This window comes from Leptonychotes weddellii, chromosome 7 (assembly GCF_054177405.1).
Source record: "Leptonychotes weddellii isolate Sample4059 chromosome 7, ASM5417740v2, whole genome shotgun sequence".
Classification (NCBI taxonomy): domain Eukaryota; kingdom Metazoa; phylum Chordata; class Mammalia; order Carnivora; family Phocidae; genus Leptonychotes; species Leptonychotes weddellii.
The window spans coordinates 109,471,563-109,488,869 of record NC_138375.1 but is presented as its reverse complement, the minus strand read 5'-3'; the positions used below and the strand labels follow the sequence as shown (position 1 = coordinate 109,488,869).

Genomic DNA, 17,307 nt, shown 5'->3' with positions numbered 1-17,307 from the left:
GGCCCGACGGGGCGGGAAGGAAGAGGCCCTGACGGGGAAGCTCGTTGGGCAGGAAGGCTGCCCACTGAAGGACCCGCAGGAGCTGAGCGGGGAGGAGGCAGGAGGAGGAAGGAGGCCTAGAATTAGAAATTGGCCCTTTTCTAAAGAATTTCCCGACCCTGCTGTGTTTCGGGCTAGGTGTCTTCCAGCCACTGCGGCGCAGCCAGGATTTTCACTCCCTCAGGGCACTAGAAACTGCGGATGGTGGTGGCGGTGGGGGGGGGCATCCCTTTTCTTAGCCCAGGCCGGAGTTCCTGGCTTGGTGTTGCCATCTGTTTGTATTCATAGTAATAGTGACCATTTATTAAGTTCCTCCACGCCAAGCAATTTAACCTCCACACAAACCTTTGAAGTGAAGAGCGCTATTCCATTTTATGAATGAGGAAACGAAGTTCCAAGAAGTTGAACCACCCGTCTACTAGGCAACCAACCCAGATTTGACCCCATAGCTGATGACTTCGGAGCCCCATATGCCCGTACCCTCCTACCCACTCTCTGAGTAGCTTCCCCCCATTACCCCCAGGGCACTCGGGGTGCACACCTGTGACCTCCGGATTCCCCAGGCCTAGGAAGGTCTGGACACATCACTATGCCCTAAACTCCTCAACCTTTGCTTCTAAACTGCAGGAAACTCAGGCCTAGAGGCAGGCTAAGCACTGTCCCAGGAAAGGGACAGGGGCAGTGAAAAACTGTCCCCTAGATCCCTAATGCCACCACCACACTTTTCCTTTTCCCATCTCTTCAACAAGAATGCTATCTCAAAAAACTAGCCCTAGGCCGGATGGTAGAGGCCAAGACAAAGAAAGAAAATATAAGTCTTATGGTTAAGAAATTGTGCCTTAAAAAAAAAAAAAGTACAACATCCACTTCATCATGTGTTTAATGTTTGCTTAAGGTGAGCTGCTTTAGAATCTGTGCATATAATAAAAGACTAGAAGGAGGTATGTCAAAATGTTAACTGGAATTACTCCTGGACAGAAGTGATTTATTCTCTTTTCGTTTACCTCCATTTTTCTACCTTAACCAAATATTACTTTTGTAATTTGGAAAAGTTATTCCAAAATACAGCTAATGGCTGTTTATATTGATAAATGAGTCTCTGTCTTGCCTTGTCAGGGAGGAGCTGTGAAGGCTGTGCGGCAGGGCAGGCCTCTTCCCACCTGAATCCGCCTGGGATTTAGTAAGCATTTCTTGAATGACTCAGTGAACATAAATATTAACCCTGGGCATTTGGGAAATGTAAACCTTAGTTCCCTGAGACTCAGGGGTAATAAGGTTGAAACTCTTTTGGTTACAGAATCAGGCCTTTGTACGAGGGTCAGAGAGCCTATGAAGCTTGGAATGAGAAAATTGCTAGAGTGTATGAGAATGGCTGAAAAGTGACGGGGAGTCCACCCAGAGGCAGGTGGATGCCGGGCTGGCTTGAACTTGATTTCCCACCTTTGCCATTTATGAGCAGTGTGACCTTGGGAAAATTGCTTAACCTCTCTGAGCCTCCTTCATGTCTCATGAAGTGTTGAAACAGTAGTACTCATCTTGTCAGGTTGCTGTGCGCAGTTACTGAGCTCATGCAACCCTTAAAATGTTGTCCTCATCACAGCATCAGACGGATGCAGCCATGACCGCCGGGGTCAGCAAGCTCACCAAAAGCCCTTTGGCAGCTCTGCCCTGTGAGCAGCACAGGCTTTTCTATCCCTGGTGCCCTCATCATCCCCCAGCATCCTCCATGCCTTCTGTGCTGTGGAAAAGCAGGACCATGTGGCAGCTGAGCACACAGGTTCCAGCCCAGAGCTGGCCGGTTCAGACATAATGTGAGCCAGAGAGGTTATTTTAAATTTTCTAGGAGGCAGGTTAAAAAAGTAAAAAGAAAAGGTGAAATCAATTTGTAAGACATTTTAAACGTAATACCATTTTATCATGTCATGAATATTTTTTAAATTAATGAAATATTTGACATTCTTAAGTCTTCAAAATCTGAAGTGTGTTTTATATGTTTATCACATCTTTTTAAAAATAATAAGTTACACTTTTTTATGCTTTTTATTTTTATTAAGTAAGCTCTATGCCCAACATGGGGCTTGAAGATGGATATTTTTTTTTTTTCTTTTTAAAGTAATCTCTATGCCCAATGTGCAGCTTGAACTCACGACCCTGAGATCAGGAGTTGCATGCTCTACCCACTGAGCTGGGCAGGGGCCGCCATATATCACATCTTGATTGTGACTAGCCATTTGCATACGTGGCTAGTGGCTACTGTATTGAACCTCACAGTTGTAGAGTGTAGACAATGCTGTCCTGTAAAACTTTCTATATGTGTGCTATCCAAGGCAATATCCACTAACCATATGTGGCTATTAAGTGCTTGAAATGTGGCTGGTATAACTGAGGAACTGAATTTTTCATTTTACTTAATTTTAATTAGATTTAATTTTACTTTTAATTTAGAGCCACGTTGTCAATGTTGGGAAAATTACTAAACAACCTTGCCCCTCAGTTTTTTCCTTTATGAAATGGTGATAGTGAATAATTCCTTCTCGTAAGATTTTTCTCATGAGGAACATAGAACAGGGACTAGCACATAGAAAGCTCTCAATAAATGTTAGCTATGTTTTTTTAACCAAGGAAAAGGAAGTCCCTGCCATGCTTTCAGTGTGTTTGCAGCCAGATGGAGCACATAGGGTATGTCCAGTTGAGAAAAAGATTATTATACAGAAACAGAAAACCACAGTGCAGGTATGGACAGAGGTACGGTGTGTTACCTAAAGGAGGCTGACCAGTGTCCAGCTAGCACATTCTTTTTTAATTTAATTATTTTATTTTATTTTACTTTTTTAAAAGATTTTATTTATTTGAGAGAGAAAAAGAGAGATGGAGAGAGCGTGAGCAGGGGTAAGGGCAGAGGGATAAGCAGACCCTCCGCTGAATTCAGAGGTGAGGGACGGAGGTGGAGGCTTGATCCCAGGATCCTGAGATCATGACCTGAGCCAAAGTCAGATGCTTAACCGACTAAGCCACCCGGGTGCCCCAGTTAGCACATTCTTGAATTAAAGTCCAGATTTTGTACTTTCTATCAAAACGAATTGTTTCTCTAGAAAATATTATTTTTGTTTCGATTAGATATGTTAACACATTAAAGAATTGACTCAGTTCTCAGGATGGGAGGATATTTAAACCCACCAAAGAAACACAGATGGGTGGTTTAGGAAGTAAAGGGAGGTCTCCTGATGGCAGGCAGGCCCAGGTTGGCTCCCCTTCAGTCACTGATGAGCTCAGTGACTCTGGGCAGCCTGTGGTACTTCTCTGAGCCTCAGTTTGCTTATCTCTAAATTGGAGCTCATAACATCTACCTCCAAAGACTGTTTAAAAGCTTAACTGAGCTAATGTGTGTAAGACACTTCCTAGTACCTGGCACACACCAAGAGCTCATTTACTATTCTTAGGATTTTTAAAATGAATAATCAAAGTAGAATCTGGTCTTTAAACAAATGAAGACTGTCTGAAGCGTTAGGGAAAGTAAAATGTTGCTGATATTCCTGCCCAGAAACAGAATGTCTGTGTTCTCCTGTGGAGAAGGCTGACGTCTGGACATGTGGGGGACTGTGGGGGTAGAAGCAGGCTCAGGGTCATCCTGAGGAGTCCTTACCTGTGTGTGGGTCCAACAGGCTTGACAGCTCTTCTTCTAGCAGCTGCTTCACGGACAGGTCCTCTTCAGGATCCAAGCACCCTTCCTCCTGGTCTGGTTCTGCCTGGCCCCCAGCCCTGGCACCTGGGCCATCTGGGTCTGGGATTGCGCTCCTGCAAAGCCCACGAGTGAGGAAATTACACACAGATTCATTCATTCCTGCTCATGAACATTCTTCTACTCATGCCAGCATTCATCCATCCACTTAAGGAGGTGGATACACAGCCCGGCTTTCAGAGTCAGACCAACCTGGGTTACTTGGTCCCAGGCCTCCTGCCTACTCTCCATCTGTTGCCTCATCTGTAAAATGGAGGTAATAAATAACACCCACCTCAAGGGGCAGGCAAAATGAGACAGTGTATGTAAAGAAGCTGGTACCTGGCACCTTGTAAGCACTCAGCAAAAGAAGAAACAATGAATGCATTGATATTATTATTCACCATTGTCCCTCCCATTCCTTCGCATTGCCTGGCCCAGAGTAGCAGTGTAGTAACTTTGGTTGAGACAAGGCAGTCATCTGTCCATCCAGCTATCCATCCACCTCCAGCCATCTGAGTATGAGCTCCAGTGAGAGCAGAAATTTTTGTCTGTCTCGTTCCCTGGTCAGCCAGTGCTCAGAACAGGGCCTGACACATAGTAGGTGCTTCGTAAATACTTTGTGGACAAAGTGACTGAATATTCCCTACTCCCTATTTGAGGCCAAATCCCAGACCAGAAGCAGAAAGCCACTCAGACTCTCCCTGACTCCTGCTGTCTCCACCCTGGCCTCTCCCTCCCACAGACCCTGCCTGCCACCTGGGGGAGGCCAGTTCCTGGGACTGCCTCAGTATGGGGAGGCAGGTCTGGCCCCACATTCCAGCAGGTGGGAAGGCTCCCCGAGGGGCTTTAAGGTCTGGGGTCCTTTCTGCTTTTTTTCTGTGACCATTTCTGCTGCCATGAAGCGATCAGGAGGGAGGTGGCAATTTTGCAAGTGATGATGACAACAACTAATGTTTATTAAGCAGTTACTCCCAGTCAGTTACTCTCTTTAATTCTAGGACTGCCCAAAAGTCCTAGGCTTTGCAAGTTATATGCACCTTATCCTCAAACTTTTCACATCTGTGAGGGGTTCTCCTGTTATCATTCCCATTTTGCAAATAAGAAAACCAAGGCCTGTGAAAATTATGCACCTTATCCCCACGGATTAAGTGTCAAAGCCAAAATTCAAATCCAGGCTGATGTGACTATGGAGTGTGTGTACTCACTGCTACTCTACGCTACCACCCACCATCTTTGCAAAAAAGAAGCCATGAGTTGTCAAAGCAAGAGCACCGAACCTGGAGTCAGGTACCCCGAGCTGGTTCCAGCTTTGCCACTCACTGGCCGCGTGACCTTGAACAAAGTCACTTCAGGACGAAAGGACTTTTAGCGTCAGCTGCGCACCTACTATGAGCCAGTCACTGGGCTATGAGCTTAAAATACATTTGATCGTTAAATCCTTACCCCAGTACCACAAGGAAGTATGGTGACCTCTATTTTACAGGTAAAAAACTGAGGCCCCAAGGATTTACCTGGCTTGCTCAAATTGAACATAGCTGGGCTGTATCAAACTATTTAAAGCCCCAGTTTCTATATCTGTAACAAAAAGGAGTTAGATTAGATGTCCTCTTGACCTCTCTTTAATTCTAGGACTGCCCAAAAGAACACACCTACACACTCATGGCCTCAGCCAGGGAAACTTCATAATTGTTTAAGGGTCAAGACAAAGAAAGCTGGAAGTTACACATTTAAAGCCCATAGCCTAGCACCTCTGCAATCAGGGGACAGATAGAACCTCAGGGATGAAGTCATTTCCTTAGAGACTCTGGGTCCTGTAAATACTATAAATACAGTTGCTCCAGGACCACGCTGCCTGGGATGGGGGGATGGATGCTGTCCGCTGCTCTCCCAGGGGGGACGCTGTCTGGGATGTGCTCACCCTTCCTCAGATCACAGAGGCTCCAGGGGTGAAGGCAAGCCGGTGGGGGGCTTGAGAAGCCTGTGGGTCCATGTGTTGCTTACCTGCCGCCGCTGGGCTTGGCCAAGTACTTATTTCCCCGGTGGTTTGGTTTGGGCTGGAATTGGCCCTGATGCAGCAAGGACAGCAGCTGGGAGATTTGCTGCAAGACAGGAAAAATCTGTTGACTCCACACAATTCCGACCCAGCACACTTCCTTGCCGGATGTTTCCCTCAATGCCGGCGCTTTCTTTTTATAGTCTTTCCTCCAGCTTCAGATGTTTGTGTGATCAGAGGGGGGATGGTGAACAGTGATGGAGGCAGGGACCTGTGCAGGCAGGATCCTCGCTTTGCCATGTCACCACAGGACCTGGGAGTCTGAGGGAGAGAAGGGGGACGCCCTGGGCCCACCCCTCCTTCTCATTCCGAGTGACCGGCTCCCGCTGCAGTCTGCGGGATGGGGCTGAAAAACGCATTTCCTGACCATAAATTCATTATTACTTCGATAAGGATTATCTTAAGGGGTTATTTCCCCACCTTCAGCAGTACTCAAACACTCAGCCAATTTTGGTGGGGCCAGATGCAAGACTCTGCTCTGGAGAAAGCAAAATGGTATCATCCAATCATTCATTTATCCATTCTTTCATTCATTCAACAAGGGTGTGAATGAAAACAGAAGGCACTGCAGGCTGAAAGTCTGGAGGAGAGGGCGGAGGTTCAGAGAGGCTGCAGAATGGGGCAGGGGTCGGGCGAGATGTCAGGGCCAGACCCTGCAGGGCCTTGTGAAGGCGAAGGCAACAGACCAAGTCTCGGGAGGCTAAGTTCTAGTTCAAGGTCATTTCTAGTTTGTGTAATGTCAGGCAGGTTTTTAGACATTCTCAGACCTCAGTTTCCTCGTCTCTAAGTTGGAGCTGGAAATACCCATCCAGCCTTCTTCACAGGGTGGTCAGGATTAATTCACCCAGTGGTTTGAGAATTTAAAATGCTCAGAGAATGCAAGGATTATGGGTTGTTACTCTTAGAAGTCCTGGACCTACCCCCAGTCTTCCCTGAGAAGGCTCAGGACTTCCCACTCAGCCTCTCTGGGCAGCTCCAACTAGATAGTGCCAACCTTAGGGGACAGTTGGAAGAGGGCTGGGGCCCAGTTGCCTGCCTCAGGGCAGATCACATCTCCTGACCCAGGCCCAGAAGCCCTCCTAAGGCACTCGCCACTCTTCCAAGCGTTAGCTGATAGTTCAGGGACACTCCCTGAGTGTCACAGCCTGAGCATAGTGTTGTTGTTCAGGGTCGCTTCAGAGTTAGAGTGCAGCCTCTGCAATCAGTCAGACTCGGATTCAAATCCTAAATCTGCTGCTGCCCCAGTTCCATCTGGCTGGCCTTGAGAAATTACTTAAGCATTTTGAGCCTCAGTTTCCTCAACAGTAAAAAGGGAATAATATCAAGGCCCATGTGGTTGTAGCTGTAAGGATCAAATGAGTGAACATATATAATTCATTTATTTATTTTTTTAAACTTTTTTAAAGTAATCTCTGTGCTCACTGTGGGACTCGAACCCATGACCCCGAGATCAAGAGTCACATGCTCCACTGACTGAGCCAGGCCAGGTGCCCCTATGATTCATTTATTAATAGATCTTTTGACAAGCACTTCATAACTGTAGGGTGGTATATAATCTCATTTAATTCTTATAATAACCCTAGGGAAAAGATACCATCATACCCATTTTGCAGATGTGGAATGTGAGGCTCAGAGAGGCTACATATCAGTTAGCGTCAGGGCTAGAATTTGAACCCAGATCTGACTCACTGTGGCACTGTGCTGCTGGAAAGACATGAGCATTAGGCATATTGCCTCCTACCCTCACATTGATCCCAGCTGGACACACTTCTTTCCATCACCCCAGTGGGTTCACCCCCAGTGCCTGCTCTCTGCTGTCTCTGTTCACCAACAACCAGCACAGTGTTTGGTTCAAAAAGCTCACTCAGTAAGCATTTGAAGAATGAATGAATGAATGAATGAATGAATGAATGAACGAGTAAATGGCTCTGGGCAACCCCTGGAGCTACATAGGGCTCAGGGCAAGACTCCTAAAAGAGCAGTGGGGCTCTCTCCAGGTGGCTTCCTGGGGAGGATGTGGGGGAAGGAAGCCGTGTCCTTGCGCCACAGGAAACCTGAGTTGATTGCTTGGCCAAACAGACGTGTGTCTTGAGTGGGCAGCCTGGCACAGGGAAAGTTATCTGAAGTACAGAGGAACAGATAGGGGTGTGAGATCAGGTACCGTCCCTGAGAAAGATTTCCCATTTCTGTCCAGTAAATCCTAGGTCACTAGATACTTTGTCCTTCATTATTCCATTTAATCCTCAACCCCTGGGAGGTAGCACAGGGTAAGTTTGGAATCATAATTGCCATTTGAGGAAAATGAGGCTCTGATGTTGGACAGACTTGCCCAAGGTTGCCCAGCTCCTGAGTGGCTATGCTGAAATTTGAACCTAGAGCAGACTCCCAAGTTCTGAGACCGTTTCCACTGCCTCATTCTGCAGGCCTAGCCAACAAAGTCTAGTCTCAGGCAAGTCAAATGCAGCCCCTGAGCGCAGGGGCAATGCTGCCCATGCTGGCCTGCTTCATAGGAAGGCTGCCCAGATGACAAGAGGGCAGGAGGAGATGCAGAGCTTTGCAGAAGTCATTGTAACCATTTGCTGAGTGCTGACCGTGTGCTGGACATTATTCTAGGCTTTAAGTGCACTCATTTCATCTTCAAGCAAATTTAGGAGATGGGTGCTATTGACATAGATATCTTCAACCGAGAAGCTGAGTAACATTCCTGTGGTTCACAGCTAGGAAGAGGTGGGGTCAGGATTTGAACCCAGGCAGGCTTATCCCAAAGCTTGTATTCTTAAACTTTTTCTGGGTTTCACTTGTGCCAGGCACATTGAGTATGTGTTTTATAGGAATTAACTGATCAAATCCTCAGGCAACTCTGCAAGACAGATGCTCTTACCCTCATCTCTGTTTTATAGGGAAACGAAGGCTCAGAGACAGTAAGTTGCCCAGGATCACACAGCTAGATTTCGTTAACCCCAGAACTGTGCCCTCACTCACTGCATCCAATGTACCATAAAGTCCCTGGAGAGCCTCAGGAATGAATGTGACGAACGTAAGGGTAATAGGGGTGTCTAATGTAGTGGTCCAGGGGTGACCACAGAGAGAGCTGCCCACACCCGGTTACCTGAACAGGAGGAGAGTCCATCGTGAGCTCCTCGACAGGGTTCCGCTCCGCAAAAGCAGCCACAGATAGCCGGACCAGGCTCCGCAGGATCTGACGGGGACCTGACTCTTTCTCAGGGGTCACTTTGCCGTTGAGGTTCGGCTGCCGCCTCAGGGTTGCAGAGGAGGCCGGTGGGCTCAGTGGGGCCTCCTCGCTGCCCGAGTCTCCTGGCAGCCTCCCTGTGGTGCTGCCCGTAACCTTCGGGGGCCTTGAGCGGGGCTGGCCCATCACAGGCTGGGACTCAGGAAGGTTCAGGTTCTCCCGGGAGGCGTTCCTCTGCCTGGGATGGTTGAAAAGGAGGTTGACAGTGTCTTGCAGCACCTCTCGGCTCTCAGCCTGTGCCCCCTGGTTGCCTTGGTTACGCAGGGTTCTATACAGCGTTGGCGTGAGGTGCAAGGGGGCCTGCAGGCCCGGGTCCCAGCCTGCTTCCATCATCCCTTCCTTGCCTGCTTCCTTGTGGGGCTGCCCGACTTTGCCAGGCTCCTCCACCCGGCCCCTGAGCACAGGGACAAGGTGGATATCTGCCTTCTGAATGTGTTTCTGGGGCCTTTTGGGCTGGTGGCGGTAGGTAGATTCAGCCTCCCGACAGTTGTAGGCCCCGTTGTCCTTCTTCTCCGTCCTGCAGATGGACATGATCAGAGCCAAGATCAACCCAAAGATGGCCAGCAGGACGACCAGGCAAATCACTGTCAGCGCCGATGTGCTCAGGGTCCCAGGCTCCCGGGCCCAGTCCCTCAAGTGGTCCACACTGGTGACAAACAAGACCCTCAACAGGGCTTGGGTCTGCAAGGAGGGGCTGCCACGGTCTTCTACCACTATCTCCAGCTCCCACTCACTCCCAATGAGGCTGCTGGCATTGGTGATGTTGATGAACAACTGCCCCAGGTGGGGGCTGAGGACAAAGAGATGGGCTTCATTCCCGCGCCCAATGCTGTAGAGGAGCTCTCCGTTGGCCCCTGAGTCTGCGTCTCTTGCTACGATGGTGGCCAAAAGGAATGGCCGGGAACTGTGGGTTGTCGGTGGGGGTGTGTCAGCACCCGCTGGAACCAAGCCATTAGGAGTTTCAATGGGTACCAGAAGGTGGCCTGTGGAGGCATTTACGAGCACTGAGAGGCTGGCTTTTCCATCACTGAGTATAGGATGAATCACCTCTGGGGCATTATCGTTGACATCCAAGAGGCTGACCCACACAGAGACGCTGGATGCAAGCTGGGGCTGGCCCTTGTCCTCTGCGATCACGCGGAACTCAAAACTGGCCATCTGTTCATAGTCTAGTGACCTCTGAGCAGTGACATCTCCTGTGTCTGAGTCAATAGCTACCAAGTGAGAAACTGGGGAGTCCTGGATACGGTATGAGATTTTTCCGTTTATGCCCAAGTCTGCATCCTGAGCCTTGATGGTAATGAGGTGAAGAGAAGGTAGGTTGTTCTCCCGCGTAGAGACCTCATACCTGCTCCTCTCAAACACAGGTGCATTGTCGTTGGCATCACTGATCTGAATGCTGAGTTGTTTCTTGGCCGATAATGGCTGGAGTCCTTGGTCTTGAGCCAGCAGAGTGAGGGTATATTTGGGCCACTGTTCTCTGTCCAGTGTGGTGTTGGTTAGCAGCATGTATGTGTTGCCGTTGGTCCTTTTCAGCCTGAAGTGGCCCAGTTCTTGGCTCAGCCAACAGTGGACCCGACCATTGTTTCCTGAGTCCAAGTCATCTGCCATGACGAGAGCAATGAAACTATCCTTTGGAAGAGCTTCTGACACCAGTGATGGCTGGGAGGCCCATGTGATGTGGATGCTTGGGGCATTGTCATTGACGTCCAGAACCTTGATGAGTACTTTGCAGTGGGCTGGAATGGGATTGGGACCTAGGTCCCTTGCCTGGACGTCCACCTCATAGGCAGGATTCTTTTCGTAGTCTAGGGGTTGACGCAGAATCACCTCGCCCGTCTTCGCATTGATACTGAAGGTGTCCAAAACCTCTGGAGGCACATGCTTACTGAGGAAGAATTCCACCTCCCCATTGGGACCTTGGTCAGGGTCCGTGGCAGTCAAGTTTATGAGGAGAGTACCAGGGGCAGCATCTTCTTGGATTTCTAGTGCCAGGGAGCTCTCAGCAAACACAGGGCTATTGTCATTGGAGTCCAGGACATTGACCTTGACCAAGCTGGTGCCTGACTTGGGGGGCTTCCCACTGTCATAGGCAGTTAGCACCAGATCAAAAAATGAGTGGATTTCCCGGTCTAGCTCCTTCACCACCACAAGTTCTGCATGTTTGGTCTCATCGGGCCCCACGATGACATCCAGGGCGAAGTGCTCGCTGGGAGACAGCGTGTACGAGTGCAGGGTGTTGGGGCCCGTGTCTGGGTCCAGGGCTCTGTCCAGGGGGATCCGGGTGCGCAGAGAGGCACTCTCAGAGATTTCCAGCCCCTGCTCACCTTTGGGGAACTGTGGCTCATGGTCATTGATGTCCAGCACCTGGATCTCCACATGGATCAGAGCCAAGTCCCCCGTGGCAAGCACGTCAAAGGAAACCAGGCAGGGATCCTGTTGCCGGCAAAGCTGCTCTCGGTCCAGCCGCCTCCCTGTGCTAAGCAGGCCATCCTCAGGATCCACCTGGATGGGGAGTGCCTGAGACAGCTGCAGGACCTGGAAGGCCGCCTTCGTCTGCCCGCGCCTCTCCTCCCAGCCCAGTTCCCGGGACAGCTTCCCTATCACTGTGCCGGACGGCACCTCTTCTGCCACTTGGTATTTCACAGTGAGAGTGGCCACTTCCTGACCATGCCCTGGAAGGAACAAGTAGCCACCTGACCCCAAAAGCCCCAGCAGAAGTGGCAGAAGTCGCATCATGCTTACCGCCAGAATGGGCTAGACTCAGAAACCACTACAGTTCTTCAAAGGCTAGGCAAGTCCTCCAGTGTTTCCCGAGGGGCTTGATTAGCCCCGTTCTCCTGCCCCCAGACCAGCTGTCACAGCCTCGTCCCATAATTAGATGGTGATGGAAGTAGCAGGATTCCCAGGCAAGGCCATCTTCATCTGAAGAGATCTCAGAGGTCCAAGCACTGATGAAGTGGGCACCCGTGGGTCCCCTTCAGTAAATGATGGACAAGAGCCGGTCCAAGAGGGACTTGACCCAGTAAAAGCAGGATGTGGGGATCAGACTTCCAAACAGTTGCTGGGCTGGGGAAATGGAGAAGCAGCTTTTTCCTATGGAAACCCCACCTACAGGAAAAGGGAGGGCTGTAAGTTTCAATGCCAATTAGAGAAAGAGGGCTTCCCGTAAAGCCCGAGGGGCCCGCAGCGGAGGAGGATGGGCCAGGGCTCCAGGGACAGGCCGACGGGAAGGTGCTATCCACGCAAGGCGGCCCCTGAGGGAAAGGGAGCCGCTGTGTAGGCAAGTGGGCAGAGAGCCTGAGCCCCTACCTGCCCCCATGGAACTCCAGGCCCTCCTGGGCATGTCATGCTCCCTGTGTCTCTCCTTTCCGCTGCTCTCTTTGTTTCCCTCATATCCTCATTATTCCTCTCCCATTCCGGTCTTTTCCCACACTCATCTACCTCAAAGTCCTGACTCTGCCCTGATCACCCACTTTTGTCCTCGGGAAGCAGCTGTGATTAAGAGAGCGGCCACAGGGGCCAAACTGCCTGGGTTCAAATCCTGACTCTGTAATTTACCAGCTGGGTCACGTGGGACAAGTCACTTACCCTCTCTGGGCTTCCACCGCTCCGTCGTTATAGAGTGTGGATGGGAATAAGAATAGTAGCCCACACAGCAGGAAATTGTGAGGACAAATGAAATGATGTATGAGGGGCTGGGTCCTGGCTCAGAGGCACAGGCAATGATGTTTTGTGAGCGGTGGGTGTTGAGAACAGAATAGCTGGTCTCACCTTGTAGCTCTGGCTCTTGCACCGGCCCCGGGGCAGTCCCTGCCCACATGGACCCATGAGGGTGCCCGTGGCCTGGGCTCCTGAAGCCTGGGGATCTCTCCGACCTGACCATGTACCTTCCCTCCCCCTTCCCTTCCTGCTCGCCAGCCTGGAGGCCCATTGTTCTCTGCATCTGGTCCAGCCTGAGTCCCTATCTGGGGGAATCCCCGGCCTCCGGCTCCCTGCCTCCAAGGTTTTTATACTTGTCCCTCTCCCACGCTTTTCTCGCCTTATCCTTCCCTTCCCCGGATTCTTCTCTCCCCACTGCTGTTTATGACTGAGTCCCATGAACAGTACTCCCTCCCCACCCCCAACACTCCTAGGGAGGTGGATGTTTTCAGGTGTGCCCCCCCATTCACCTCCTCACAGAGGTGAGGCCCAGGATCACCTGGGTGGCATTTGAGGGGGCTTGTGGCTTCTCATTTCCCTCCTCACTTGCTGTACCCAGCACCCTCCTGGTCTGAGACCCTGCCTCGGGCTGAGTCTAGAGGTTTGTAAAACACTGGAAGTGATGGGAATTTAAGGCCAGCTTCCTTTAGGTGGGTGTTTGCAACTGAGTCCTTGAGGCTGGAGGTGCCCACTGGGACACAGGGGACCCCCATCAGGGCCTGTTGGCCTCTGGCCATTAGGACAGGGGCAGCAGAGGGAGCTCCCTGGCCTTAGAGCCATCTGTGCCCATCCCTGCCCCCCATCTTTTCTTTCCCACGCCCTGTCCTTCACTCCATGTTCCACTCTGGAGGTTTCCTGTCCTTGTCACTTGTTGAACCACAGTAAGGGCCTGAATCCATGGGGCCATCTCCTACAGCATGGCCCTAGAGACAGAACACCCACAAGCTTGGAGACCTTGCACAAGTCACTTAACCTCTCTGGGTGTCGGTTTCCTTCTCTATAGAGTGTGGCTGTGCCCCACCTCATGAGATTGTGGTAAGAATTCATTGAGATGCTACCTAGAAGGGCCCAGCACAGGGCCTGGTACAGAGAAAGCACCCATTCCATGTTACTGTAGCTTGTATTATTTTCCAGGTTTTATGCCTCCAATGCAAATGGTAATGACCTTGCATTTGTCCCTTCACTGTTTTTTTTTTTTTTAAATTTTATTTATTTATTTGACAGAGAGAGAGAGAGAGCACAGGCAGGGGAAACAGCAGGCAGAGGGAGAGGGAGAAGGAGACCCCCTGCTGAGCAAGTAGTGAGGCTCAATCCCAGGAACCCGGGGTCATGACCTGAGCCGAAGGCAGACACTTAACCGACTGAGCCACCCAGGCGCTCCCTGTCCCTTCACTCTTTTCTCTGCCTCTGGGGCCAAGAAAGCTCATTTTCTAGGGCTTCCTCAGCCCAGGCTGGGGCCAGATGCTGCCTGTGCTTCAAGGGGAGCCAGCACAGGCCCTGGGGGCCTCCTGCTCAGAGATGTGCCCTGTGCTTACCGCCCTTGGGTGACAGCCTGCATGGCAACCTCACTCTCTGGCTGTCACTTGTCCTATCATGTGCAGCACAGCTAGCAAGACAAAGTGACCCACACAAGTTGCTTGCAGTCTAAGGGGGGGCAGGGAAAAGGAAAGAAGGGGGCCCAGTGGCTCTGTGTTTGGGCCTGGTGGTCAGGGGAGGCTCCTCATGGAGGGCACTGGGCCAAATCCTGAAGACAGGGAGGAGTTAGCCAGAGGAAGGTGGGTGAGCAAAGGAGAAGCAAAACAGGCAGAGGGAGCAGAGTGGACAAAGGCCAGAGGTGAGTGAGCTGGTTCCTTAACAGTATCTCAAGAGGGTCTGTGTGGAGAGTGGGGAGGAAGAAGGAGGGTGAGGGATGTCAAAAAGGGCTGCCAGACCCTTGGAGGGCCTGGAGTTCCATGCTAAGGATTCGGACCTTGTCCTGAAGGCCATGGGGAGCTTTCGAACGGCCCCGAGAAGGAAGATGAGGACAGTAGCTATATGGCAGGCCTTGTCCTGAGTGCTTTACCTACATCCTCCTGTGCCACCCTCATACCCGGGCCATCGGGATAAAGAAGCTGAGCACAGAGGGTTAGCTAACTTGCCCAAGATCACGCAGACTGGACCTCCAGAAAGCCCCTTAGGCTGCACTCTGGAAAATGGATTAGAAGAAAACAGAGGAAGGAGAGGGGGAGGGCAGTTGGGAGTAATGCAGGGGAGTTTGGTGCAGAAAATTCTGGTGCTGAGAATGTTTCCAGAATGCCATCTGGTGGCCAAAGGCTGAGAAAAAAGGCACAGAAGCAGAGAGGTGGGTACCTGGAGCTCACACACATCCACAGCTCTAGACCTGTGCTGCATAGAACACAGTGGAAGGAGCTTACACAGGATGACAATCACTTATCATGAGAAACCTAATGTGACCTACTGCCCACTGAAGGAATTATGGAATTCATGATTTTACCAGTGTTAACGTTTATATTCTTGAAAGGACATTGTTCTGTTTATGCTCTGTGTGTATGCGTTGCCTTAATTATACCATGGATGCAAAAAATGGACTCCCAGGTCACAAGAAACGCGCGCGCGCACGAGCGATGAGGAGGGGCAGAGGCAGAGGGAGAAGCAAACTCCCCGCTGAGCGTGGAACCTGAATACATGGCTCCATCCCAGGGATCATGACCTGAGCTGAAGACAGTCGCTTAACTGACTGAGCCACCCAGGCCCCACAAGAAAGTTTTTGAATTTAGATTTCACAGACAGTTTTTATGGTTGTGGTTGGTTTGTTTTATTCACACTGGGGACAGAATCCAAAGCCAGCAAACAAGGTACCAGATTTTTTAGGCGATAATCTCTGGGAATGAGGTCCCCACTTAGTAACTTTCTCTCCTCCTTTCCAGCTGCAGGGGTCAGCCACATGTCGAGGGATGAATGGAACTTTCACTGAAGTTTGTCTGGAGAGCCTTCGTCCCTCTGAGTTTTGAAAATAGATTTAAAGTTGTACAGGTACTCTGAAATAGGTTTGAAAAAGCTAAGGATGCCTCCCTCAAGTCTGAAATATTTTTTTAAAGAGGGCAGGATCTGGGCTCAGATCCTGTTTGGAAGTCTGGCTCACCACCAGCCTTGAGGTCATTCACGCTTGGGCCCTTGGCTATGCGGAAGTGTTGGGGGATGAAGTGGGAGGGGTAGGGTCAGGTCAGGATTTTTTCAAAATGCCTGGTGTCCTGAGGATCCTTGAGGGGTCACACCAGCAAGGTGGGACTCTGACCCCTGGGGGACTCTCAGGTCCGCTGGATGAAGGCTAGGATCATGCCCCACACTATGAACATGCTGCTCAGCTGGCTGCCCACCCTCCGGGCTCCTTGGGAATCTGCCCAGCAGCTGCCACAGTCCCCATCGCTAAGGCTGCTTGGTGAAGCTCAGAAGCTTCATCTTCTTCGGGATCATTCCTGTTGGGAGGGTGACAGGACCACCCAAGGTCAGCCTCTTTCTTTTAGCAAGACCTTGTTGAAATTGGAGCCAGTCTGGCCAGGAATCTTGACTGGGAGACTCAGGTAGATGGGTCACCTGCTCCTGATGTGGCACTTTGTGGCGTTTGTTGGGACAGATGACAGTTGTCCACTCCCACACAATAACACCTCTTTCTGGGCCCAGTGCAACAAGAAAAATGTACTTTGTAGGTGGAAATCGGCCAAAAAATAGAACCTTTCAAGAAATGAAAAGGCTTTGTGTCTTGGTTGTCTTGCTTAAGAGTGGTAGCTCTCAAAAGGGGCCAGATATCAGAATCACTTAACCGAATACCAGGGACAGGGTGAGAAAATTCATACTTTTCCCTCTCCCGCCCTGCCTAAGAGAATTTTGGAACTGCCAGCTCCATTCCCTGGACCCTCCCTTCGAAAAGGCTTCCCCTTTCATTTGGGACAGAGTTGGGGAAGGCGATTGGAAGTTTTTTCTGGAAAGAGAGGCTTAATTGATCTACACAATAAAAGGAAAGTAGGAGAGGGGCATTGATGAAGGCTGAGGAGATCATGGAGGGGGTTCACAAGAGAACAAGGTGGGGGGCTATGAAGGAAGTAGCGTGAACATGAGGACTTGCCAATGAATCATTGCGAACCATGCATCTCCTTCATGATTTTCAAGAAAAATGCAAGAAGAGACTCAGAATTTATTTTGTGCTTTAGTAACCATAACTAGACCACATAAATTCTGAGTTGATAAGTGTTACCCATATGTTTTGTCTCTCTCCCCAACCTCGGAGGGCAAGTGGGCCACTTCCAGCATATAGATTTTAATTCTGATATACAAGACACTCTGACATGTGCCCCATCTCCACCCCAATCTCATTGAGAACCACTGATTTAGAACTTCTTAGAACTGGGGCGCCTGGGTGGCTCAGTCGGTTAAGCGACTGCCTTCGGCTCAGGTCATGATCCTGGAGTCCGGGGATCGAGTCCCGCATCGGGCTCCCTGCTCAGCGGGGAGTCTGTTCTCCCTCTGACCCTCCCCCCTCTCATG

At 50.4% G+C, this 17,307-nt stretch overlaps 1 protein-coding gene across 1 annotated transcript in view; it reads right to left on the bottom strand.

Annotated features, from left to right (window-relative positions):
- PCDH12 (protocadherin 12) overlaps nucleotides 1–12,951 on the bottom strand; it is a 16,049-nt gene extending 3,098 nt beyond the window's left edge. Inside the window, exons 1-4 of the mRNA XM_081825603.1 lie at nucleotides 12,838–12,951; nucleotides 8,923–12,174; nucleotides 5,762–5,859; nucleotides 3,667–3,834 (exon numbers count right to left, since the gene is read on the bottom strand). Coding sequence (XP_081681729.1) covers nucleotides 3,667–3,834; nucleotides 5,762–5,859; nucleotides 8,923–11,802 — 3,146 coding nt within the window. The 5' untranslated portion in view covers nucleotides 11,803–12,174; nucleotides 12,838–12,951. The remainder of the gene's footprint in view (nucleotides 1–3,666; nucleotides 3,835–5,761; nucleotides 5,860–8,922; nucleotides 12,175–12,837) is intronic.
- Between the last annotated feature and the right edge of the window lie 4,356 nt (nucleotides 12,952–17,307).